Here is a 19,601-nt window from a genome sequence, read left to right as displayed (position 1 = left end):
TGCATCCAGAATATGGTGCTGGAGATTTTCAACACTTTAGCATTTGTGCTATGATGTTCTACAAGCTTCAGTTGTATCCATTATCCTTCATGCTATTTAACATCTATGTCAGGGGTTGGGAACCATAAACTAATGTTTCCAAGTAGTGACATATTTCAATGGAGGAATTTGAACATTGTTGTCCTCATTTAAATAAAGAACACATCATTGGTACATATATGAAAATGAATATTTATTCATTATCATTGTTCCCCCCCCCAAAAAAATGAATACCATCATTGATATTTTACAAATAACAATAATAAATTAGAAAAGAAAAAAACCTGACATTCAAAGATGTAAAGTCAATTTTGAGGAATCCATATTGTTCAGCTAAGCACATTCATATTCAGATAGTTGAGATGCCCTGTAGCTCAGGACGTCTAAATGTCCTTTGCTGGTGTGGGTAAGGGGACCTGAAACATAAAAGTCCCGAAAGATTGCATAAAAATGTTCCACAGGTTCTTTTCCTTTATGACTCAGAGGTTGTGAGTTATTTTGTTGGCAATTGCTATATACGAAACAAACATTTTTATACCATAATTCAATAAATATTTGTTTGTTCATCTTCTACTATACCTTAATTTTTCAGCAATAGCTATGGATCCGATTTGACTGCACCATAAATCTTTATTTAACTCCTCTAAATATTTCATTTTTCTTACTAGAACCATCCTGGCAGCTAACAACAAATATAGAATCAATTCTCTATCCAATCTGCCTCCATTTGGCCCAGCTAATATCCCCAGTAACGCTAGTGAAGGCAACAGTATCTATGCTTGTTTTGTTGTTAAATTAATTTCTAGGAACACCATCTCCCAGAAAGCTGTAATTTAAATGATTTTTTACCCTACTCTACAGGTGAAAAAGCAAGCAGAGTGGCTCAATTTAAAAAGTCTCTACTTTCAGGTTTACAGTCTGAAATATGCAAGACAAAAGGTAGAAGAGATGGAGAGAGAGCGAGCACCCATTTCATAGTTACAGCTACATTTCTTATAACAGTCCAGATGGAAGGGAAACACTCTGGGATTGAAATATTCATTAAAGGGTGGGTTATAAAACAAGCATCTCAGGTAGCCTACTAGAGTAGAATGACTGGTGGTGTGTAATATGACAGTCCAAAGGAATAACTGATGGAATATCTGCCTAAAACAGGACGAGGCTGGTTCCATTGTGGCTCAACTGATCTAAATATTGACCACCCATAAATCCCTTATTTTAAGAAAGACAGAAATGACTGAATCAGCCATGAATCTCAGCTGACCAGAGTCAGAGCTCTTACCATGCAGAAGCTGTAGAGAGAATCCTCCATTCTCTTCCACTGACACTAATGGCACTTGAAAGTACTGGATTGTTCACCATCTTCGAATGTTTGGAATATCAGGATTTCAATCTTTCTCTTCTTATTTTCCTTATTTTTTAGGGAAAAGATCCATGTTCATTTAAGAGCTGGGGACTCAAATACAAACATTCTTTATAGAGGTTTACAACCTCAGGGAAATAAATGTCTGAATTTTGCTGACTGTGCTGGATAAAACTGTTTTGTCATCTTTAAAAGTTTAAAGCCACAGCTGCTGGGAAGCAAAATAAAAGACATTTTTGTAACCTCATATCTGGAGCTGAAGATTGGGTTCTGGCACTTAGGATACTGAAATATATTCCAGCCAGCCAGCCCTGTAAATCCTCTTTAACACTCTTCTTTTTCAGCTCCCTCTCTCCTTCCATTCTCTTCAACCGTTTGTACTGAAATCTCATTAAAGTAAGTTGCCTATAGATGGCCATTTGGTTTAAAAGTGGAGCACACACCATCATTGTCAGAAAGATGCGTCTCCCAGAGGTGAATCATCTGCATCGTGGTGGTTTTCAACACCTGGATCGGGCCCTTCATATTCTGAGAGTGTTTTCTATGTTTCATATGAAGCTACCATGCTTTGTGTCAGACGAGTCCATACAGTTTTGTCTCTTCTAGTTGGCATTAGCCATTGGCCATGCTGCCAGGGCAGGGAATGCAGAAGGGCCTAGGTGAGGAGGGAGGGAGGGAGGGAGAGAGTGAGCAGGCAAGGGCCCAGGAAAGCAGTGGTGGACTGGGGAGGAGAACTTAGCAGCAAGCCAAGAGAGGTTGTAGCAGGGCAGTGGAGGCTGCCAGGAAAGGAAATATGGGACTCAGCAGAAGGGAGCTTTCCAGAGGGAAATGGCAGACAGAGGGAAGAGTCCAAGAAGGTGAAAGGGGGGCAGGGAGGAGGAGGAGGAGGAGGAGGAAAGAGACTGGTCAGAGAGAAAAGCTACATGCCGCAGAGGAGAGGAATCATATTCTGATTTTAAAAAAGCAGTCCAAACTCGGTCTGTAGGGTTTCTTCGTAAAACATACTCCACTGTTTCTACACCCCAGCAGGGTGATAAAAGCAGGACAACTTGCTTTCCTTGCCTGGACTCATATTATATCGCCCCTGGGTGAGTGTGTGGGGCTCATGTCTCAGAATAATTTTTTTGTCACCGGCAAACAAGCCTTTTCTTTTCTTTTTTTAAAAAGAGATTCAAATAACCAATTTAGTCTCATCACTGGGAGAACTGAATTAAATAAGGATTCTGTTACTCAAGCATTCTGCACTTGTGTTTATATTTAAAGACATCATTGTTTCAAAAGAAAATCTTCCAGCTTTCTGCTTTCTTGGGGCATTGAGCCAGAATTATTTTTTGTAGACTTGAAAATGGTGACAGACTATTATGCATGTGATTGTTAACCATTACCCCTTTCCTGTATTTCTTCTTCCTCACTCACATTAATGAGCTTTGACATTTAGAGAGAAATTATTGCATCACATGTGTGACAAGTCACAATAAAACTCAAAACCTAATTGATCTGGCATTCCCCTGTAGTGTTCAATTGCTTCCTGGCACCTGGGACTGAAAAAAAGAAAGAAGGAAATGTAGATTGCCTGCACTGTTTAAGTGATGCGATACATATGTCTGAGCTTGGATAACCAGTCCTTTCAACTAATTTTCTCAACGGTGTTGAAAGGCAGGTTCTGGCTAAACTGTTTCCTCTCCAGGATAGGTGCATGGGGTATAGAGGACCCAAGAGTCAAGATACTTCAAGGTAAGTCTGGTGATCTCTTTTTAAGTCGATCTGCCTTTTAACTGATTAGCCAATTAATTGAACTTCATGCAAAATGGTGGGCCATTAAGGTGGTTGCTGCTTCTGTGGAATGTTCAAAACTGGAGGCAGAAACACATTCCTGCTGGTAACTGTCTGAAGGCCTGTTCAATTGCTGCTGACCTGGGAGTCAGTTACTTCCCTGAGTGCTGAGTTTCGCCTGGCTCCACTCCTGCTATCCATGGCTCCTGCCAGGAATGCCCTCCTGCCTCTTCTCCCAATTGTTTGTCAGCGGTGGATTCCCCAAAATGAACTTTGCCTGTTTACATGTTAACAAAAATTCAACTCAAGTGCCTTTTTGAGACAAGTAAGCAGAATGCTGTTAACACAATAACAGCAAAAAACTATCCCCTCATTGTCGGGGGGGGGGGGAAGCTGGGTATTGTTAATGCTTTGTTTTCCATTCTCTTTCACTGTAACACACCAGAGTCACAAAGGTATGTGTGCCTTTGAGTCACAGGTGGGTGGTAAACCACCAGAATCCCTAATCTGTTCAGATTCCCCAGCACCAGTTACAGACACGCTAGATACCCACTCAAATGGACAGAAAGGCTGGAGAGAGATGGATTTCCTATAGACTACAGCAACTCCCAACCCATCCAACCTGCTCTGATGGAGGACTGAGTAACCCGAGTAGGCACAGCTGAGCAAGGCCAACCTTGTGGGAGATTGCAGTCAAACGTAACTATGCAGGACTGCTAATTAGTGCATGAAGGGGTTAAGGACCACAGAGTTGTATTGCTAGACAGACTCAGCTAAGTCATGTTCCCTCTCCTCCAGTGAGGGAGGAAGTGAAGTCTTTCTCATTCCTCTTTCTGCATCATGTAATCCATCAAGGAGGACATGTGTAAACTTGCTACCAAGCTTAGAGCATGTGTCTGGAACTATGTACTGTATTTTTCTATCTAATAGAACTTTGCTTGTGTTTCTCCTTGCTGCTGCATGGAACAATGCATGACTTTGAATCTGTAAGTAAAGCATTTTAAATTTACTTAACAGTGTGCGGCCTGCTCATTGCAAGAGGGGTAGAAATAGGTCGGCTGCTGTGTGCAGATGAATGTGATAGAAAGGTTTAACAACCTGCATTCTTAACACTTCACTGTACTGCTTGTTTGTGTGTTTAATACTCTGCTACTGGGGCTCCCTGTGTGCAGGGACTCAGCCAATTTTTTTTGTTCTCCCACACATGTGGATCTACAGGGAATCATATTTAATTCTCCACAAACCCCACCCTGCTTACCCACCTACCAGGTCAGTCTCCTTAAAGGTAAAGGGACCCCTGACCATTAGGTCCAGTCGCGGACGACTCTGGGGTTGCGGTGCTCATCTTGCTTTATTGGCCGAGGGAGCTGGCGTACAGCTTCCAGGTCATGTGGCCAGCATGAGTAAGCCGCTTCTAGCAAACCAGAGCAGCGCATGAAAACGCCGTTTACCTTCCTGCCATTTACCTATTTATCTACTTGCACTTTGACGTGCTTTTGAACTGCTGGGTTGGCAGGAGCAGGGACCGAACAACAGGAGCTCACCCCGTCACGGGGATTCGAACCGCTGACCTTCTGATCGGCAAGCCCTAGGCTCTATGGTCTAACCACAATCAAATCACGAATGAGAGAGCTCTTATTTAAAACCAGCCTGGCATTCAAAAGAAGTATTGGCAGGCTGGCTAATAAATCAATCACAACTCCTCTGGCTAGCGGCCACATATGGCACAACCCCCAACTGTGCTGTGTGCCCCTTGCCAGGTTTGCCCCTCTCATACCATACAGCCTTTTCCCCAGGACCACTGCAATTGCCCCCCCCCCCACTTTCTCTGGCTAATCCCACCCCAGTGGCAGAAAGCACTGCAGATGTAGGATAGGCAGCTGAGAAGGTGGGGGTTGAGGCTGCAACAGATTCACAGGAGCCTGCAGGTCATACTGTATTCAAATTCCCTCCTCCCTTGTCTCTAAGGACACACAGGGCATTGCATGTAGCAGAGCAAAGAGCACAGGGCCCTCCTCCCCAATGGAGTTCAAGACTGCTGGGAAAACAGCCAGCCGGGGAAGTGAGAGGCACAGATCGTCACTTCTGGCAACTGCTTTACCGGGGTCAGTCTTGCCCTTAGGTTTCTGTTTTTATTCTGTTTCCTTGAATAAAGAATCAACTTTACTGCTCATCCCAGAGTCTCTGTGCTGACTTGCATCAGAACCAACCCTGACATCCTGCCATGCAATGCAGCATTTCTTTTAAGTGCCCTGTCCCAAGAAGCAGGAGACAGGAGCATGCAGCAGCTCTAAGTCATCTCTAGGAGGCCTAACAACTTAGGCACATAGCATTTCAGCAGAAGAACAAGAAACAGCAGGCCGGTAGGCAAGAGATGGTAAAGCTCACTTAGTGAAGCTCACCTGGATAGCTGGTGTGCACATCTCCCCGTCTTACTGGGGGCAGGGTTACTTTGCGGCTTTGTACTTGCTTTGCATGTGCATGTATATGTCAGCACCAGGAAACAGTGCTCAGAAATATGCTGGGTCAGATGTTACTTCCCCCAAACTGGTGTGTGGAGGATTTCCTAGCATCTGAACCAATCAAAGGATTAGCAGGGGGAGTGATTGATAAGGCCAAGCTGAAAACTGGAAGACTGTCTTAGTCCGAGACCGAGGATGAAACCTGTGGCAGCTCCCCATAATGTCACTAATCATCTTTATCTGCCATTTTTTAAATGAACAGTGCAGAAGAATCTATGACCATGATGCTCTCCGTTATCCTCTGTTGTTTGTGCATTTAGCTTACTATAATCTACACATTAAGGGCACAATCCAACCAACACTAAGTGCCACTGAGTTCCTGTGATTTCAACTGAGGTGTGAACACCTTGTGCTTCTCAATTTCCCAATTTTAAAGAGAGTTAAATGTCATTTGGATCGTGTCCTTTGAACATTACTAAATTTTCTTACCCACTGAACAAGTTAATCTAGCGACTTAAAAAAAATACAGGACTCTAGTTTTGGGAAACATTTTATAATTTATATATAAAAATTCAGTAAGAAACAAAGTAGAATATTTGACAGAAAAAATCACATTACAACAATAAAAGTCCCCAAAACAAAAAGAAAACAAATTAAAAATCATAGAATGCTGAATTTGGTTATAAAACATGAATATGAACATTTTAAAATAATCTCAGGTTATTTGGCAACTTACCACATCCTTGCAAGACACAAATTCTGATAATAATTAAAAAAACAAACAAACAAAAACTTTACATGAAACCGAACTTGAAGATTTGTTCTTGTGAGAGTAAAATGTAAGTATATTAATGATTCTGGCAGCAGGGCCAGGCTCTACATTCTCTTTTAATACTAGTATATAAAGTGTGCGATAAATGGTGAAGATCTTTAAATCCTGAAGGTGATACTTTAATTTCAGTGTTTCAATTGAAAAAGAGAAATACTGAGAGAAAAACATTTAGAAGCTTCAAAATGAGACAGTTCCCACTGTTTCAGCTGAAGGGGTCTAGTTCTATCTGAATGAGCTCTAGCTACTTTGACGCTGGGATAAAATTTACAGATGATAATATATATTTCCAAGTGAATAGGGTGCATTTACTATGCACTGTAAATGCAGTTTTTAAAATTTTACCATACAGAAAGCCACGAGTGTGAGGAAAGAAACCAAAGTCTCCTCCTTATACTAATTCTACTTGACTTGAATACATGCAGGAAAGTACTTTGCCAGTTCATCAGAGATTTGTTGATTTCACTGAAAAGGAGTCCCTTCCCACGTCCTAGACAATGCTAATGATGGCTGCACAACATTTAAGAATCCAGTTAAAATGACCAACGTAAGATAACATCAGAACAGTCCTTGCTGTTGGATTGAGTTCATACGAAGTAAAATACATTCTTCTTTAAAATATGTGGCTTATGTACAAAGGGTGTCATTAAGAGGCCACTGGTGATGAGCAGATTGGAAGCATCGGCTTTCGTGAGTCACTCTCGACCATCTCTACTTGAGGTTCAAAGTAAACTTTTGCAATGCTTATAGACTTCTGCATAAACAAATAGTGTATAAAGCTGTTTAAATATGTTACATAGGTAACATGTTATACCTTGGAAACAAGCGCATGCAAAGCCTCTTTGTTTTACAAAGAAGCAGAGGAGAGTTTGTCTGTTTTCCCTTCCCCATTTGTCTGTCACGGGGCAAAACTATCGCTTGGACTTCTTCGCCTCAGGTTCATCGCTCCTCTGATGACTTTTCTTAGGCAACACCATGGGACTGGCTTCTCTTTTGCGCTTGGTGGGCTGTAACCTTGAACTGAAAAACAAACCAAAAAGCACAGTGAAATTACTCTGGAGAAGAAGACGGCGTGGAGATATTCACAAGTTAGAAGTGGCTTTCATTTCCATACTTACTGTGCCACAGGAGATTTATTGGATTTTGCAATGGCAGGTGACTGCTTTCTCCCTGCTAACTTTCGGTGGTTTGCTGGAGGAACTGCACTCGGGCTTTGATTTTTAGATGCGGCTCGTGTTGTGGGCTTGCTGGGCTGCTTTCTGAAAAAATGAGCACAGATAAGCATATGTAAACAGTATGGGTTACCTAGCAAATATAATAAAGTAGCGCAAAAATTAAAAATGAATCTATGCTTTCAGAGACACTCTTACATTGGCCATTCAAAAGCAAGGACCTGGATCCTAGCAGAGGGAGAAACAGCAGGGGTGGTGGTGGTGGTTTGGAGTGGTGAAGTGGTAGGCAGGCAGAGTTGAGCTTGCACAGCCCACTGCTTCTAAATTGGTCCCTTATGCTAACATAGGAAGCTGCCTTAAACAGATTCCGCCCACTAGTGCATTTAACTCAGTACAGTGGTACCCTGGGTTACGCACCCCCTGTGTTGCGGACATTCTAGTTGTGAACGCCCGCAACCTGGAAGTGTTTCCGGAGTGTGCGCAACCCCTGGATGCGCAGAAGCATTCTGCGCACTTCGCGCATCCGCAGAAGCACTCAAATTGTGCTTCTGGTTTTTTTTTTGTTTTTTTTTTGTGTGTTCGTGATACGCACGCCCGCATTACGTACCGCGACCCAGAATGGATCGCGTACATAACCCGGGGTACCACTGTACAGGCACTGACTCTCTCAGGTCTGAGCTGACCATCTTGGTTGTGAGTCCTGGAAGACCAGATTCCTGCCTTGCTGGCCCTTTTCCCAGCTGGCCTGGGAAGGCAGGGCCCAGACTGACTCCAGCTGCAAAAGCAGAGACTGCTGAACAGATTATTGGGCTGGGGTATTGCTTAGGGGGCTTCTGTTGCTGTTACTGATATTTTTTTATTTTTAGATCTGATGATTTATGTGGAAATGGCTCGATTTTATTGCGTACTTTTTGATGTTTATTGTTTATGACTCCTTTTGTAACTATAAATATTTTCCATGTTGTAAGCTGCCTTGAGCATGGTTTTAACTACGGAAAAGATGGCATACAAATAAAATGATGATTGTGACTTTGTAAGCCTTGTTACCAGAGATCCTTTTAATTGAAGCTGCTGGGGACTGAGCCTGAGACCTTCAGGTGCAAAGGATGTGATCTTCAGGCCTTTCCTTTTGACCTAGCAGAACTGCCATCAGAGTTTTGTTATATACATTTCCTATTATACAACACGGTCCATTCCTACTGTGGAGTAGGAATTATTTTAATGTGGAACTGCAGATACTGGGCACCACAGTTTAAGAAGGATATTGATAAGCTGGAACATGTACAGAGGAAAGCAACCAAGATGAACAGGGGTCTGGAAACCAAGCCTTATGAGGAACGGTTGATGGAGCTGGGTTTGTTTAGCCTTGATAAGAGGAGACTGAGAGGAGATATGATTGCCATGTTCAAGTATGCCAAGGGCTGTCGCATGGAAGACGGAGCAAAGCTTGTTTTCTCCTGCTCTGGAGGGTAGGCCCCCAAACAAATGGCTTCAAGTTATAAGAAAAGGAGATTCTAACTAAACATCAGGAAGAACTTTCTGATGGTAAGCACTGTTTGAAAGTGGAACGAACTCTCTCGGGAGGTGGTGGGCTCTCATTCACTGGAGGCTTTTAAGCAGAGATTGTATACCATCTGTTATGCATGCTTTGGAAGAGATTCCCACATTGCAGGGGGTTGGACTAGATGACCCTTGGGTCCTTTCCAACTCACCTCTTAGCTACTGTATCCTCCAATGTGTGCATCCACACATGTGAGTGAGACAGAGAGGTGGGGGAAAGACACACATTATTAGTCAAAAACTAAGAACGTGGCAAAACCTCTCTGACTCCCACCCAGGGAGTCAGTTTCTGCAATAAAATTTGGATTGCCAGAAGTGAAGCCTTCATGGGTCTAGAATACATTTATTTATTTCAAAAAATTTATACACCACTTAACTGTAAAAATATATGCACCCAAGATGCTAAGAGATTACCGAGGGAGGGAAACCAATTTGCTTCCTAAAGAAGCAGGTTGGCTATAGTAATTTAGCAATACAATAAAAATATGAATATGGAATATATAGAAAGTCTCGTCATTTTTTCCATAAGCAACAACTGAGCAAAACATTTGGGAGGTAGTGATCACAAACAAATGCCTCTATTATATTTTTATACAGAAAGATGAGGCAGAACTGGATTTGGGATGGATTCATTAATGACTGGAGTCAGAGGCCAGGATTCAAAGAACTACAAGGCTGTGTCTGCTCATCCACTGGGGCTCCGCTTCTTCCATCCCCACCCACAGCCCTCCTAGCCCACTGCCCAAGTCTCTGCAGAGCCAACGTTACCTTTGTGCTTCCAATCTTGAGGCTGACCGTGTTGTGGCCCCTGAATGCATCTCGTCAGCATCATCGCTGTTGTCACTGTCCTCCCCTCTGTTATCGCCACTCTCCTTGTTTTCTTCTTTTTCATCTTTGTCTTTTGTCTCCTCTTCAACAGCAAGTGTTAGTTTCTGACGTTTTTTGTCTGGCTCAAGTGTGTCCTTCCCTACAAAATTTTATAAACACACTCAAATTTCCACCCAAGCCTCCAGAAGGGATATGGATACTTATTTTAGAAGGTGAATTCTAAATGGACCCTGTGAGTGGAGTAAGTAATTTTCCATTTCCGTAGCGTTTTAATGCATACTTGTTTAAAATCGCTCCAAAAACATTTACAATAGTTTACTTCTTTAGTTCACAGCCAGAATTCATAGAAAACCCAAGAGGTTGTAGGCAAGCAGCTGGGATGTACCAATCCTGACAAGAGATTACAGCAATTTGCACATTTCCCCATAATATTTACTTTAGCCATAACCCAATGATTTTCCCCTCGATGAATAAAGGATAATAAAACTGATATTTGTATAAGCTAACATGCACCTTAAACAATAGAAAAAGTTAAGAGAAGCAGAACCTCCACGTTTTACCTGTTTCCTCTGATGGAATTAGAGGTCGTTTGGGCTTCCTTCCCCTTCGACGCACAGCCACCTCTGCCTCCCCTTCATTAGCTTCCTAATAGTTGGAAGTAAAGGGGGAAACAGTAAAGAAATCGAAAGCATACAGGGCTTTTGGCTGAGAAAAAAAAGAATCATAGAATCATAGAGTTGGAAGAGACCACAAGGGCCATCCAGTCCAACCCCCTGCCAAGCAGGAAACACCATCAAAGCATTCCTGACGGGAAACTCATGATAAGAGGGCTTATAAATTTATTGACAATATGGAGAGAAAGAGAGGAGAGGAACATATTGTGTACTTGTTCACAAAATACATACGTCACTTAGGGAAAACATACAACAAGATGGAGATTTATTAATTTTTTTTTTAGAATTAGAAAAGCTCATAGATGACAAACTGCTGAATGACTGCTACCCATGATCAGGGGTATAAGGCATACAGTGCTACCTTGGTACTCAAAACGCCAAAAACCCAGAAGTAAGTGTTCCGGTTTGCGAACATTTTTCGGAAGCCAAATGTCCAATGCGGCTGTCGGCTTTTGTTTCTGGAGCGCCTGCACCAATCAGAAGCTGTGCCCTGGTTTTCGAACATTTCGTAAGTCAAACGCACTTCCGGAATGGATTAAATTTGGCGCTTTTGTTTTTGCTATTTATTTCGAGTTTTTGTTTTTGATGCTTTTTTGGTTAATTTGTTTTTGTGACTGTGTGGAACCCAGTTCAGCTACTGATGGATTGATTGTGTGACTGTGGAAATGGATAAAAGACCCCCATCCAAACAATGACTATCATCAGTGCAGGTAAGAAAGAAATGTAATTTAAATTTTTATCATCTACAATACTGTCTTATTTATTTTATAGTAAAGTACATTGATTATTGCTTTCATTTTATGGATCAATGGTCTCGTTAAAATAGTAAAATTCATGTTAAATTGCTGTTTTAGGGGTTGTTTTAAAAGTCTGGAACAGATTAATCCATTTTGCATTAATTTATATGGGAAAGCTTGCCTTGGTTTTGGAACGTCTTGGTTTTGAAATGGGCTTCCGGAACGGATTAAGAAAGTGGTGGTGGGGGATGAGTGTTCAGACCCCTGGGCTCTCACTTGTGGGGTGCCTCAGGGTTCTGTCCTCTCCCCCATGCTTTTTAATATCTATATGAAGCCGCTGGGAGAGATCATCAGGAGGTTTGGGTTGGGTGTTCATCAATATGCAGATGACACCCAGCTCTACCTCTCTTTTAAATCAGAACCAGTGAAGGCGGTGAAGGTCCTGTGTGAGTGCCTGGAGGCTGTTGGAGGATGGATGGCGGCTAACAGATTGAGGTTGAATCCTGACAAGACAGAAGTACTGTTTTTGGGGGACAGGAGGCGGGCGGGTGTGGGGGATTCCCTGGTCCTGAATGGGGTAACTGTGCCCCTGCAGGACCAGGTGCCCAGCCAGGGAGTCATTTTGGACTCACAGCAGTCCATGGAAGCGCAGGTTAATTCTGTGTCCAGGGCGGCTGTCTACCAGCTCCATCTGGTACGCAGGCTGAGACCCTCCCTGCCCGCAGACTGTCTTGCCAGAGTGGTGCATGCTCTGGTTATCTCCCGCTTGGACTACTGCAATGCGCTCTACGTGGGGCTACCTTTGAAGGTGACTCGGAAACTGCAATTAATCCAGAATGCGGCAGCTAGACTGGTGACTGGGAGTGGCCGCCGGGACCACATAACACCGGTCCTGAGAGATCTGCATTGGCTCCCAGTACGTTTCCGAGCACAATTCAAAGTGTTGGTGCTGACCTTTAAAGCCCTAAACGGCCTCGGTCCTGTATACCTGAAGGAGCGTCTCCACCCCCATCATTCAGCCCGGACACTGAGATCCAGCGCCGAGGGCCTTCTGTCGGTTCCCTCACTGCGAGAAGCAAAACTACAGGGAACCAGGCAGAGGGCCTTCTCGGTAGTGGCGCCCGCCCTGTGGAACGCCCTCCCGTCAGAAGTCAAGGGAATAAACAACTACCTGACATTCAGAAAATACCTAAAGGCAGCCCTGTTTAGGGAAGTTTTTAAACTGTGACTTGTATTGTATTTTGGTATTTGTTGGAAGCCGCCCAGAGTGGCTGGGGAGACCCGGCCAGATGGGCGGGGTATAAATAATAAATTATTATTATTATTATTATTATTATTATTATTATTATTATTATTATTATTATTATTATTATTATTAAGTTTGAGAACCAAGGTGCCACCGTATTGCAAAACCTAGGAACGAGCAAGATTTTCTAGGAGCAAGGTAACAGAAATGTTGTTGTTCTGATCTCCAAGGAACCAAGGCTCCATTTGCCACATCTATATTTTTACAGGTGTCAGTGTGAGCACTGATATTGCCAGTAACTTAATTTGAGCCTTTACATTCAGAAGCAATGTATCTAGAATTGAAAAATGCTAAGGACTGAGGATGCAGGATGCCTTCCTTTTATGCTCTACTCATAAGCACCCAGAGGCATATTGTTTCATTATGCTGGAAGACAGAAACCTGGAAATGATGGACCTTGGTTTCATTCAGTAACTCAATTCCAATGAAACAGTTTTCATTAGAGAAATGACCCTAAGCAAAATTATACAACTCCACAAAAATCAAACGTTTTTAGGATCAAAGTGGAAAACAATTTGCACTAAAAGATCTTGAACTTACTTTGTGTCTCTCATTCAATGAACCTTTGACTAAAAAAGGAAGAAAAAAAGTGTTAAGAACTCTACATAAACTGCAACTCTGAACACGCAAACCGTTATAACCGTCACTTTTCGTATGAAGTTTAAATTAAACTTAAATGACCAAGTAACTTTAAAAAAAGGATTTCTTTCTAAAACTCACCACAGCATAATAAAGCAAAAATTAAGTTATTTCTGGCAGAGATGTCAACCAATGGCAAACGGAAGGCAGCTCAGGATTTTGAAATCCTTGATGTTAGTAGTAAATGCTACAATCTGGTAAAAAGGTGGATGAAATTGGTTACATCCCATGCCAGCAGCCCGAGTACATCAGGCTATATTTGAATCAGTTTGAAAGCACGTCAAAGTGCAAATAGATAAACAGGCACCACTCTGGCAGGAAGGTAAATGGTGTTTCTGTGCGCTGCTTTGGTTCGCCACATGACCCAGAAGCTGTCTGCGGACAAACGGCGGCTCCCTCGGCCTATAGAGCGAGATGAGCGCCACAACCCCAGAGTCGTCTGTGACTGGACCTAATGGTCAGGGGTACCTTTACCTTTAACTCTTTAAAGAAAAATGACTGAGTTACAGATGCACCTCATCCTTTCCACTCTTTCTGCCTTTCCAAAGAGAAAAAAAAAACTTTGAACAATTACCTTTTGGAGTAATCATCTGTCTACTGCTAGAACCTGAAGACTTCAACATCTAATTAAAAACAAAAACAGCAGTATATTTCTATAGTGCAGAATTAGAAAAATGTAAAACCCGTTTACGTGGCATTCAGGCCCTGTTCAGGTCTTATCACCTGAAGAGGAAACACCCACTGAATGAGGTTGTGAGGACAGATGTCTCTCCCCCACCCCAAATGAAGCCACATGTCTCCTGACTCCTTCACACATTGACAGTGCATTTCTGCAGCACAGAGCTTTGCATATCTATGGAGTCTCCTTGCAAGAGTGGGAACCCTGGAAGATCAGGATTCCTATTCCCATGAGTGGCCTCCGTAGATATGCAAGGCTCTCTACTGTGTGAAAGTGCCAAAAAACTGAGGAGCCTGTGGGTGGGGGCAGGGTGAAAGGTGCGTATTTGAATTTAATCTCTACATGCGTTCTCTCTTAAGGTGATAAGTCTTGAAGAGGGCTATACTGTTTCTTCAGTTAATGCAAATAAAAATAAAATAATCTAACATGCACACACACATTCTTTATTACGGTCCAAAGACCCGCAAAAATCTAATATGCAGTACATTTTACAACTCAAGACCATTTCTCAGATCACACAAAAACAAACCTGGCTTTGCCATGAAATCTACAGCTGACATTTCTGTGAGCTGGCAAACATTTAAAAACCACTGTTTTCAATGAAGCTCACACATTCAGCTGCCAATCACTAAGTGCTGCAGTGATCCAGCATATGACATTTCCTGGGTCAATTCATACCCTCAGTTTAATAGTTCTTTTATGCAATAGCAGTTATGCCTTCCCCCCACAGAAAGGGATTGTATGCCTTATGGCAAACACGTCGTTGGTGCCTCCACTGGGGGCTGACCCAGGTCAGTGTCGGTTCCCATTTGTGGAATGCCCTGCCTAGTGAGGTTTCTCCTTCTCCTTCATTACTGGCTTTCAGGAGGAATTAAAAAACATTCCTGTTTACCCAGCCATTTGGTGGATGAAAGATACTGGCAAGCCTGAGTGAGAGAACCTGGTTGCTTTTCAACTGTTTTTAATGATATTGTTACTGATGTGCTTGGGTACCTTTGGGAGAAAGTGCGGGAAATAAAAATAACAGCATGAAGAAAATACAAAACTGACCAGGTTGTCACATGATACCTAATTTGATGACTAGTACATTGAAGTGAATATGACATATGAGTGCACAGATTACAAAAAACAAGCTTTTTAAAAAAGGAAAGGGCTTTGATCCATAGAACTATTTAAGATTCAGGCAAGGAATTTCATCTAGTTATTTATATGCTGCCTCCCTGGCCTGACAACAGACCTCCAAGGCAGGTGACAATAAAAGAAAATTTGCACCAACCCAGTGGGAATCTCGAGTTCTCTGAGTATCACAACTATTTTTGAAGGTCCCCTCCATTTCAAAAACCATCCGCTATAGTGTGGGAGAAAACAAGGCTAATGCCTTGAGCTCAGAGAACCAACTTAATAGCCCATGGGATCCTGGCCAATGTTGTGTTATTGCAACTGAAAAAAATATAAAACAGTGTTCCACAGACAGCCAACAATCCCACAACATGTGAGCATCCAAACAGAACATCCACCCAAATGCTTACATTTCCAGTTCTCGAGTCATCTTCTGAAACTTGACCTGAAAGGAAAAATAAACCTCCTGAGTTTAATGAAATGCTGAAGTGCATTTTCCATGGTGACGCAGCACTGTACTTACCAAGCAGTGCCATTATTTCAATAGGATATTTACGGGGTCTTCCTCTTTTCCGCTTAACTGGTCCTTGCTTTTTTCCCTAAACAAAAGGACAAACAAATGTTGTTTGTTTAAGTCAATTCAAGGTGTCCACTAAGGCAACTGGATTATGCACAAAGAGTCTTGTGTTACATTAAAGGACTGACTGATTTATTGCTGCATAAGCTTTCACTGACTAGTGCCCACAAAACTAACACAACAACATGTCCAGAAATAGTGATTCTTCACATTATAGTTGCATTACGATAGTGTGTGTTTCCCAGCCTCTCTCACACACCATAGGCTAAGTCAAACAATTTTTTAAAGTTTCACTAATTTCAAAAAACTGCTAAACTCTCCTCTCCCATTGGAATCAAAACCATGGCTAGGATGGAGTCTTAATAGCCAAGGAAAGTTAAACCATTTATAACATGGGTAGGCAAACTAAGGCCTGGGGGCCGGATCCGGCCCAATCGCCTTCCAAATCTGGCCTGTGGACGGTCCGGGAATCAGTGTGTTTTTACATGAGTAGAATGTGTCCTTTTATTTAAAATGCACCTCTGGGTTATTTGTGGGGCATAGGAATTTGTTCATTCCCCCCCCCCCCAAATAGTCCGGCCCTCCACAAGGTCTGAGGGACAGTGGACCGGCCCCCTGCTGAAACAGTTTGCTGATCCCTGATTTATAAGCTCCGGTCTGCACCAATTTTATTCACAATGATAATAATTACTTAGTATTTGTGTCAAGGTCAACCAGTGGAGCTATTCTGAGTGGTTTGAGGTTTATTACAGCCCCCAGTAGCCTGCTTGGACCAATTTGTGAGGCATTTTCCAGATAAAAGTGCTCATGACCATTCCAACATGCAGTTCAGAATATATACTGAATACAGGATCAGTTCTGGTTGAAGCAACTTGACTTACTAGATACTTCTCTCAAGAGTTCAGCAAATTCTCGCCTCCCATCCTGGGAGATCTTCCCTTCCCTATCCATTCATCAGGAAAGTATACTTTCAAATAACTATCAGAATAGGCCATGTTACTTGCCTCAACAGGATTTACACTGGATTTCTCATCTGACTTTTCACAAATATCCGCTTTGCCAACAATCTCATCTGCAGGAAAAAACGGTTTTTAATTTAAAAAACCCCCACACAAATTAAATCCCCATCATCATTTTTGAGCAATTGCTTAAACCAGTGACTTCCTCTGAATTGCACATCGCCTGGTTTTGACTTGCAGCACACCCCATCATTTCGACTTCTTTGACAATCCAGATAAACATCAACGAATATGCAGCTGCTATAACCTATCCTACAGTTTGCTGCATCATGTATCACTGTATACACCTGTGCTTCTATTGGGTAGGTATGCAAGGGAACAGGATATTTGCTTAATACAGTGGAACCTCAGTTTTCCAACGTAATCTGCTCCGGAAGTCCATTCAACTTCCAAAACATTTGAAAACTGAGGCTCAAAGGGATGCCAGCAAGTTCAATGGGGAAAATTGAGAAACGTGCCTTGGAAGCTGTTTGACTTCCGAGGGGCATTAGAAAACGGAAGCATTCACTTCCGGGTTTTTGGCACTCGGTTTCTGAAATGTTCGGCAGCCGAGACATCCGAAAACCGATGTCTGACTGTACACAGGAGCAGCAGTTCTACTTATTCACTAGACTGTAGTCCAGACATGGGTGGACTATTCTCCATCCAGCAGGAAGGAGGCTCTTTAGAGCTGGGGTTGCCTGTTTTCTGAAAAGGGAATTGCATAACAAGCTAAATCAGGAGATGTTTCTGGATGTTTGTGAGGTCTGTAAAACTGAAGTACTGTTAATTAGAATGTTGCAAATGCGAAAAAACAGGATGACTAAGTTAAATTGGAAGAAATATGATTTAAAATTATGATCAACGATTTATAAAGGAAGATTAACTCTATTTGATTAATTGGCAAAATAGTCAGATAAAAGTCTAAGCAGGAATTGAACATGCACAGTTGATGGAAATAGGAATGGATGGAAAATTATTAGAAATTAAGAAATTAAGAAAAAGTATTTTACTGTGAGTAGCAAAGGAGAGAGGGAAAAGATGCATCTTGAAAGGGGGGTAGAGGACAACTTTTACATTTGTGTTAAATTTGAATTAATTTGTTAAAAATTTCTTTGAAATTTGGAAAACTTATAAAAATTAATTGGCAAAAAAGAGAAAAGAACTGGGGTTGCCAACCCAACACCACAAAGGCTTTCATTGGTAACTCCAAAAAAATGAAAGGTGTCTTTTAACCCTTCCGGGAAAATTCTGTAACTCTGATGTTACCTTTTCCTTCTATAGTTTCTGATGAAGGTTGCAGAGACTTGGCATCACCTTCAAGGGTATCTTCTGATTCCCTGGAAGTCGTTTCCTACGAAATTATAAAACATGTTAAAATATTGCGTGCTGTAGTACTAACAGAATGGCACTGTGAACTACTACATTCAAAGGTTGCCACCACAACTAGTTACATAAATTATTGTATTACAGAAATAACTGATAAGCCACTTCCGAGGAGGAGCCACAGCGGATTGATCGCATCTTTCGGAGCTTCCAAAAGATGTAATTAAGCGGTGACTTAATAGCAAAGTTTACCTGTCGTTCTTATCTCTGCGTAACACATGCAACGTGAGATTAATTCCTCCTACATGCTCTGGATGGATTGTTCGCTGGTGTTGGATCGAGAAAGCCTATCAGATGGGTGAGCGACTAGAGTGGGAGAAACTACAGCTTGCCCAAGCACCACTGTAAATTAATCTCCAGAGAAAATACCAGCTGCACTATCTTTAACTGTCTCTGAAACTACTATAAATCACGAAAGAATTTAAAGAAAATGCTCATCTGTCAGTAAGTATGCCAATCCAAACTACGACTCTAAAGCTCGCTTGAAAAGAGACGTCACTGAGAAGTCTGAAAGGTAAAACTGTCTTCTAGGAAGCTCATTTGCAGTTTACTTTGAGGAAAGCTACAACAAGCAACTGTCTATAAGGGACAAGAGATTAGTTGAGAAGTGCTTATATTGTTGTTTTGTTACATTTTCGATCCTACATTCCACGATTGATTGCATTGACAGTAATGAGAATTAATGGATGTTGTTGCACCCGTTATGGGGAATGTGGCTAGGGCTGTGTTGACCTTGAGCAAGCATTTCAAGCAGTATGTTGAGAAGTAATATACTTGAAAACAGATTTAATGTATACCGTATTAGATTCTGCTCTGGCTTCAAAATACTGGCTCTCTTCAGCTTCTTCTCCCAAAATCTGACACACTGGACCATGACCTGCAAAGTAAATTTAACTGTTTTTTTGAAATATTTTCTGAAGACTTGGGATAATGAGTGCTGAAACCTTGTACGTGGTTTTTTTTCCTAAATCAGATTGGCCTGCAAGCCACCCCATGCAAACTAGTCAAATGTTCGCCAGAGACAACAAGGTAGGAGAGTTTATTTGTAAACTACCTGATTCACCCTCTTCGATACCAGGATGTCTGTCTGTTTCTGGCATGAAGCTCTCTTCCTTCTGATCAGGTATTTCTACCTGCAACTAAGAGCAGGAGAGGAAATAGATGAGAGAGCAAATATTTCCATGTTGGAACAAGACTGAAAGTGGAACTAGTCCAGCATTCTGTTCTGAACAGCAGCCAGTCATGATGCATCACTCAGGGAAGATGCCCAGCAGAGCATCAAAGTTACAGCTGTCCATGGTTGCTTGCCTCCATTGTTTGCTATCAAGAGAGATACTGCCCCTGAACAAGGCGGCTTCATTTAGCTATCCCACTATAGAAATCATGCCTTTGACAGACAGGCTCCTAAAAAAATTGTAATCTCTTTTTCTTTAAAAAGAAAAAAATCTTCAGTAAAGAAA

The 19,601-nt window shown here is 42.0% G+C and overlaps 1 protein-coding gene across 1 annotated transcript in view; it reads right to left on the bottom strand.

Moving 5' to 3' along the window:
* Positions 1–7,187: 7,187 nt before the first annotated feature.
* BOD1L1 (biorientation of chromosomes in cell division 1 like 1) overlaps positions 7,188–19,601 on the bottom strand; it is a 38,172-nt gene continuing 25,758 nt past the window's right edge. Inside the window, exons 14-25 of the mRNA XM_033160675.1 lie at positions 19,196–19,280; positions 18,939–19,018; positions 18,025–18,109; positions 16,762–16,829; positions 15,704–15,779; positions 15,591–15,625; positions 13,957–14,005; positions 13,284–13,312; positions 10,587–10,671; positions 9,967–10,165; positions 7,585–7,725; positions 7,188–7,486 (exon numbers count right to left, since the gene is read on the bottom strand). Coding sequence (XP_033016566.1) covers positions 7,378–7,486; positions 7,585–7,725; positions 9,967–10,165; positions 10,587–10,671; positions 13,284–13,312; positions 13,957–14,005; positions 15,591–15,625; positions 15,704–15,779; positions 16,762–16,829; positions 18,025–18,109; positions 18,939–19,018; positions 19,196–19,280 — 1,041 coding nt within the window. The 3' untranslated portion in view covers positions 7,188–7,377. The remainder of the gene's footprint in view (positions 7,487–7,584; positions 7,726–9,966; positions 10,166–10,586; positions 10,672–13,283; positions 13,313–13,956; positions 14,006–15,590; positions 15,626–15,703; positions 15,780–16,761; positions 16,830–18,024; positions 18,110–18,938; positions 19,019–19,195; positions 19,281–19,601) is intronic.

The sequence above is a fragment of the Lacerta agilis genome, chromosome 9 (assembly GCF_009819535.1).
Source record: "Lacerta agilis isolate rLacAgi1 chromosome 9, rLacAgi1.pri, whole genome shotgun sequence".
NCBI classification, from domain to species: Eukaryota; Metazoa; Chordata; class Lepidosauria; order Squamata; family Lacertidae; genus Lacerta; species Lacerta agilis.
This window is presented reverse-complemented; position numbering and strand designations above follow the sequence as displayed.